Source organism: Anoplopoma fimbria, chromosome 21 (genome assembly GCF_027596085.1).
Source record: "Anoplopoma fimbria isolate UVic2021 breed Golden Eagle Sablefish chromosome 21, Afim_UVic_2022, whole genome shotgun sequence".
NCBI lineage: Eukaryota > Metazoa > Chordata > Actinopteri > Perciformes > Anoplopomatidae > Anoplopoma > Anoplopoma fimbria.
Window position 1 is genome coordinate 2,150,351 of NC_072469.1, and position 7,307 is coordinate 2,157,657.

The 7,307-nt window shown below is 32.3% G+C and overlaps 1 protein-coding gene across 1 annotated transcript in view; it reads right to left on the bottom strand.

The window, feature by feature from the left end:
- Nucleotides 1–2,945: 2,945 nt before the first annotated feature.
- The window catches only part of eif1axb (eukaryotic translation initiation factor 1A X-linked b), a 7,292-nt gene continuing 2,930 nt past the window's right edge, over nucleotides 2,946–7,307 (bottom strand). The window contains exons 3-7 of the mRNA XM_054622640.1: nucleotides 6,143–6,246; nucleotides 5,881–5,931; nucleotides 4,856–4,937; nucleotides 4,633–4,724; nucleotides 2,946–3,530 (exon numbers count right to left, since the gene is read on the bottom strand). Of these exons, the coding sequence (XP_054478615.1) occupies nucleotides 3,525–3,530; nucleotides 4,633–4,724; nucleotides 4,856–4,937; nucleotides 5,881–5,931; nucleotides 6,143–6,246 (335 nt within the window). The 3' untranslated portion in view covers nucleotides 2,946–3,524. The remainder of the gene's footprint in view (nucleotides 3,531–4,632; nucleotides 4,725–4,855; nucleotides 4,938–5,880; nucleotides 5,932–6,142; nucleotides 6,247–7,307) is intronic.

Consider the following 7,307-nt stretch of genomic DNA (forward strand, 5'->3'; position numbering starts at 1 on the left):
CACACACACACACACACACACACACACACACACACACACACACACACACACACACACAGATGGACTAAGCTCTAAAATAACTAAATCAATTATTATTATTTATTATTATTATTATTAATCATAAAAACTATCAGGAAAACATACTGAATATATATAAACTAAAATAAAATATAAATATATATATATATATATATATAGTATTATAATATATTATATTATATATATATATATATATATATATATTATATATATAGTATTATATATATAGTATTATATATATAGTATTATATATATAGTATTTATATAAGTATATTATAGTTTCAAATACTTTATTTATGTAAAAGTACTAAATAACATTCTGTAAAAATATTCCACTAAAAGTAAAATGTCTGCACTGAAAATGTTAAATAAAAGTATATAAATATCTTATGCATATTTATATCTAATAACATTAAATAGTATGAGACTAGATTAGATTATTACTTATGCATTAGTGTTTAATTGTTCTCGTTGGTTGAGGTAAAACAAGTTTTAACTGATTATTATTAGTTTATTTTTAAGTTTTTAACTCATAAACTGATAAGAGATGCCGTCAAATGTCCCAATTATTCTATTTACTGTCATTTAAAACAAGGAAAAACAACAAATATTCACATTCGAGAAGCTGAAACCGTGAGAAATGACCTCAATAATTAATCAGTTATCAAAAATATTTCATTATGCGTCCATATTTTCAAAGTTCTTCATATGTTTTTTAAATAAAATCTCACTCTGTAAAGTAACGACAGCTGTCATGGATTGTAATTTATTTATTTACATTCCAGGCTTCATAAAATAATTCACATTGATTAGAAAGAGCGTTTAAAACAGATTATGGTAAAACACGAGGAAAAAACATTGTTTTTCATGATTAATTGTGATATTTTGGTCTATTTTGCTTCCATAACACGTCTTCTTTCAGATTAGTGGAGAGAAATCAACAAAATACACATTCAGGTTTTAATTCACTACTTTTGTCTGTTTGCGTCTGTAGATTTCTCCTAAATTCACCAAAAGTTACCACTACCATGCGAAATTTGCATATTTAAACATAACATTTCGGAAAACTTGTAATACAAAAAAGAATCATCTTAATGTCAGTAATCAACTGGTGAAGTTTCATGTTGATATCTATTAGTTTATTTTTTTACCCTATTCACCTGTAGTGTCTTCAACATGTATGTAATTTAACTAAACATATCTTTAAAGGACGTTTTCTCTAAATGAGTTTTTTCTCAGACTCTGATCCATAAATCTCCACTTCAGTAGCTCTTACATACACCAAACTTTACAGCTTCATTCATATCTATATTCTGAAGGTTTCTACAGAGGGGTTTGTTCAGATATCATTCATAACCTGATTTATACAACATTTAATTACTGAAAACATGGAGAACAAATCCTGAATACCTCTAAAACACAGGTAAATTAATAACACATTGATTTTTTTGTAATATCTGTATCAGGCTTTTCCTACTTGGGCATCAAAACAAAAATTCTGAATAATAAATTCAGAAACGTGGGCATGTTTTGGTAAAGGAAACATTATATATATAAATATATATTAAAATACATATTTCCCACTCTCTTATAGGGATATAAATAGAACAAATATATATAACTTTAAATAAATAAATAGATTTATATTATATGAATATACATATATATAAATACAAATATATTTATACAAATAAATATATAAATAAATATAAATATATATTTACAAATAAATATAAAATATATATAAATGAATGTATATATAAATATATATTAATGTATATAAATAAATATAAATATATATATATAAACATATTTACAAATAAATATAAAATATATAAATACATATATAGATAAAAATATATATAAATGAATGTATATATGAAAAAAATATATATAAATTAATGTATATAAATAAATATATTTATATATAAACATATTTATATATAAATAAATATATATATATATAAATAATGTATATATGAATAAAAAAAATATATAATGTATATAAATAAATATCTATATATTTCATGCCATTCTATAAGTAGAGAAAGTGAAAGCAAACAGAAAAACAGACCAGACGTGTGGGGGATCAGGCTCAGCTGCCCCTGGAGGGGGTTCAGCACTTTGCTCAAGGACACATCACTAATAATGTCTGTCTGTCCTCCCTCTGAAGACAGAAATAGCATCAGCACGGACATATTGTGTTCCGCCAACACCCAGCAGCCTCTGGACGCTCTTTGGTTCTTGAGCTCTGAAGGGCGCGAGGTCACTTCATCAGAAAAACCCTCTTCAGCTCAATGACGCCACCTTCAGGCTTCCCCAAAAACCACTTAACGCCAGGTCAGTGGAGTTAAGATCTTTATTGGAAACCCAGCCTTCAAACATCATAGTACATTGTTTTTTTTAAATCTTCTATTAATTCAGAGTCACAGCGACAACAGCGACAGGCCTCATGTGGTCTAGAGCGGAGGTTCCCAAACTGAGGTGACGTTACCAGAGAGAGGTGATGAAGAGGAGGAGGAGCTTAAAGTACTTTATATCTGGTATTTGATTTTCTAGAGGTTCAGAGAAGTCGTAGCAGTGATCTGAGGTGGTTACCGGTGTGTGTCGGGGGGTTGGAGAGGTTTGGGAACCGCTGGTCTAGAGAGACCGTGACGGCACGTTGAGGCCGCAGATCGAGCAGCGAAGAGTTCAAAAACAAAACACAGAAATAAAAAAACACAAATAAGGGAAACGATAGAATACATTTGGATTCTTTTTGGAAAATTTCAAGGGAAAGAGGGGTCGCCTTCATGGTTCCATCCCCAAAAAACAAGTTAGTGGAATATGACATTAACAAAAAAAAAGTGTTATTGTAATAAACAGCTACAATGATAGACTGGAAAATAAAAAATAAACACAAAAAAAATGGTTTATCTTTTTATTGACGAACCCGGAGATTCTGTACTTGTTGCTAAGTTCACACAACAGTGTGAAATCAATATAAATACATTTGTTAAAAAGATGACGCATTTTATCCTCTAGATTAAACGTGTTTCTTGGAGAGAAAAAAGTGAATGTATTTTGTTGATGTTAGAAGCAAAAAAGAAATACAAAATAAAAGGTGAAAATCTAGTAACGCATCCAGATGTTCAACCTAAATAAGATGCTGTTGATCAGCCTACTCATGATCCTCCGATCCAAACTCGTACTAAAGCAGCGTCTCATTCTCATTCATGTCAACGATAAACTCAAAGCACAGCTGTCGTCTCTTTTCCTTCCCCCTCGTTCTTGAAATGCACTTCTCCAAAAAGAACAACAACAACAAAGACGTCTACTGATGGTGAACAAACTGGAATAGATTGAAACGTTTTAATTAACTGTATTGGATTGGCATAGGCTGATCTAAAAAAAAGATTCGGTATCGGTGCGTTGTATCGGCTCAAAATATTCCAATCGGAGCATCTCTAGTAAAATCCAACCTTCCCTCCTCCAGTAGCAGGTCTTTAGATCTGGAAAACAGAGAAAACAGGATTATTAAACTTTTATTCTGCTCTTTAGACTTCTGTCTTTATGCTCAGTTCAAAGATTGTTACGCACAATTTGTATTTGTTTATATATTCAACTTCTTTTAGACCGTTCTTAATCACCTTACATGTTCAAAACCTCCGTTAGCACAAACTATTATAGTGACAGCTCTCTGTAGTAGTTCTAGTTCGCCTTTATCAGCAATAGATTATGGTGATAATTCATATACGCATGCAAATTCATCTTCTTTGATATAGCTCATCATGCTAAATACGATTTCCGTTCGGGTTTCCACACACGGCATTGTAGTTTGAATGAGGCGCCAACAGATAACAGACGTTCTGTTGAGTTACATTATGGTGCGTTCAGGCTCCATTTAATAGAAACACATATTGGGCGAAGGTAAAGTTATGATGATGCTTTCAAATTTCATCTTGTAAAATGTAATTTTTGATAACAATGAATAAATCCAGATGTTTGAAGGTTTTTTACATTGATATAAAATATATTAGAGATGAATTATGAGCTGTGTAACTTCCTTACATTAACTTTAAAACAGATTATAATACATCATTAAAACCTCTCATAACAAGAGCTTTTTTATTTCCAAATAATTTAAATTGTTGTTTTTTTTAATGCAACTAGCCACTAAAGATGACTTTAACAAAGTAAAAGCACAACATTTAGAATTTGTGACGCTATAAACTGACTTCAGAGTGGTTGAAATAAATTTGGGACGATGGACCAGCTGCTATATCAAAATAAAAACAACTTAAATGATCCCAATATGATAATATTCTATCAGTATTAGAAATAAATATATATATATATATATATATAATATATATATTAAATGACTGTTCAGAGTACTTGTTGACTCGTTCTTTTGTCAGATAGAACTGATTTAAATCAAAATGTTGCCAATTTAAGACTGTTTTCTTACGACTGCTTGAGTTTAGACCACATAAAGTTCCTTTTAAAGAGAAGCTAATTTCTTAAAGTAACGTTTATAGAAAAACTACTACAAATATATTGAACATAGACACCCAGGAAGAGCTAATTATGAAATAAAGAAAAGGTTCTTACATCATCAATGTCCTCATCATCGTCGCCAATGTCATCAAACTGGATCTCATCATCGTCTCCGGGCCCGAAGGTGTCTGTCTCGTTGATTTTGGCTGCGAGAAGGAAGACGGAGAGAAAGTGTTAGAAAAAAAAAGAAAAAAAAAGAAGACGATATACATGTTCATATGCAGAAAAACATATGCATTTTTTGGATCCAGCAGCAGTGCTGTTCAGTTTAACTCACCGTGCTCGGGCAGCTCTCCGTACGCTTTCAAACTACGAGCCTCGTCTGCGTTGTACTTCAGGATGACGTCAGCTTTGTTGTCCTGAAACACAAGTTGAGGCGTTAATGAGATTAAATGATTTAGAACTGTTGAAAAGTTGGGTCAAAAGAAATTAACTGTACCAAAACCTATGCTACAGGGGTGAAAGATTAGGGTCAAGTGTTTAAATCACCAATTATTATAAGAATAAGACATGGTGATCATAAAATATTTATTTTATAACGGGACTTTTTTTGAGCTGTAAGAGACATGATGTTTAAATAATAAGAGCTTTATAAGAATGACAGGACAGGCCAAAATAAAAGTAAAAGATAAAATAAAAATACTGTAAAATCTTTTGACCCTGGATAGGATCAAAAGATAACCTTTGTTGTCCTCGTTAGAGTTGATTTAGTGAAAGAGTCAAAAACAAGTGTTTAAATGTTAAGTTATTATTATAATAAGACATGGTGATCAAAAATATAATATATTTATTTTATAACCAGACTTTTTTTGAGCTGTAAGAGAAATGATGAGCTTAAAAAGAAATACTAAAAATAAAAAAAAGTGATTTCATCTGAGATTTACTAGAATATACTATTAATGAAAATCAGGGATTAATAGAATATTAAATTCTGATACAAACGCAACTGGGAACCAATGGATGAATAAGTTCTATATAGAGGACAAAATGAACTTTCTGACACTACTCTGATGAACCATTCATAATAAATATATATATTTTTTTATTAGCTTAAATTATTTTGTTGAGTTCCCCCTCAACGTGTGAATTTAATTTCCCCCGTTAAATGTGACTTGGGCTTTTATTATGAAAGGTCAGAAAAGAAGGAGTAAATTTGTATGCGTTGCCATTGTTAGTGTGGGGAATTAATAAATAACAAAGTATTTTTATTAATTTGTCTTTAAGACAACATCCTCTCCTCGCTGTGAGGGTCAGAACGGCGTTCATCAGTCTGATCTGCGTCTACGTGAGCGACCAACGTACCTGGTAATCTCTCAGCCCGACTAGGATGATGTCCGACGTGTTAATCCAAACCTACAGGCGGAAACAAAACAAAGGAAGGGAGAGATTATCACCATGTCATAGAGCAACACACTGCACTTTGTGACCCTCTCACACACACACGGTCAATTGAGTCCACGCTGACTGACCATTGAGAACGAGCGGACTCAGCAGTACGTCCGGAGGTTGTCCTGTGTGTGCGTTGGGGGAGAAAAGGTGCCGTGGACGGTCGGGATGTTCCTACCTTTTTCCGGAGTTTTCCTCTGATGTGGCAAAGCCGCTTGGTCCCGTCGAAGCACATGGCCTCCAGACGCCCGTTACCCAGCATCTTAATCACCTGAGCGTATTCTGGAAGACACGAGAGGAAGAGGAAGGTTAATCCAGATGTTTCTGTTCTACCAAGACATCATTAGGAGCTTTTAGATGTCAAATATAGGACATTTAATCTATATAAATGAAGGTTTCCTGGTGTGTTTTATAGATGCGTCCTGCTTCATTTGAAATAAAACACATTAATGTCCGAAAATAGCAATTTTATGTAATTTATATATAACCTTTAGGGCAAAACAAGCATTAAATCACACAGTTAAGGTGACATATTTAAAAAAGTTCAGCGTTTACCTAACCAATTATCTGAGGGAGACCCCGATTTATGAGAATAAAATATGACTTTTTAACATCAGTAGTATTATGAGGTGAAAGCTTCACCGTCTGACAACTTATAACAAACTTTTGTGACTCCATAAATAGAATCTGACAAAGGAATAGGAAGGTTCTACTGTTGTATTTGTACAAAACATAAACATATTAACATTATATATAGATAACAACCTGCATTCCTTTTGACAGCTTTGTATCCCATAGATATACTTGTTTTCCTTAAACAGATAAGAGGGTTATTCCAAATGGAGGCGTAGCTTTGTTTGTATTGAGAAATCCCCAGAATGTTGTGTGTCTGGTCCTTTTTAAAAACACATTTAGTCACATGACCGGGGTTTTTCCCTTCCGTCATAAGGATAAAGTGCAGCACCAAAGCTGAATAATTGGAAAAATAAAACTAATGGTTGTAGTTGGTCATCAGCTGGACTTCTTAAAACTTTTTGGGTGCTGTTGAGTTCTTATCTGCTCTAGCTTTTCCAACATGGTTGTTATAGTCAAACTGCATAGCTGTAATTGGAAACATTGTGCAAAAAAAATCTTCCACAAAGCTATAGAAACATGCACATTGCACCCATGCTGCTCACTGAAAAAGCTTAACTGCGTTGACTAAATTAAATACACAAACAAGTCGTTGAAATGTTTAACTTCCACTATAATACAGTTAAATGTACATTCAATTTAGATGATTTTAACATTTGCAGAAAATGTGACACATAAATATGTACATTTTCTAAGGGGATAATATTTAC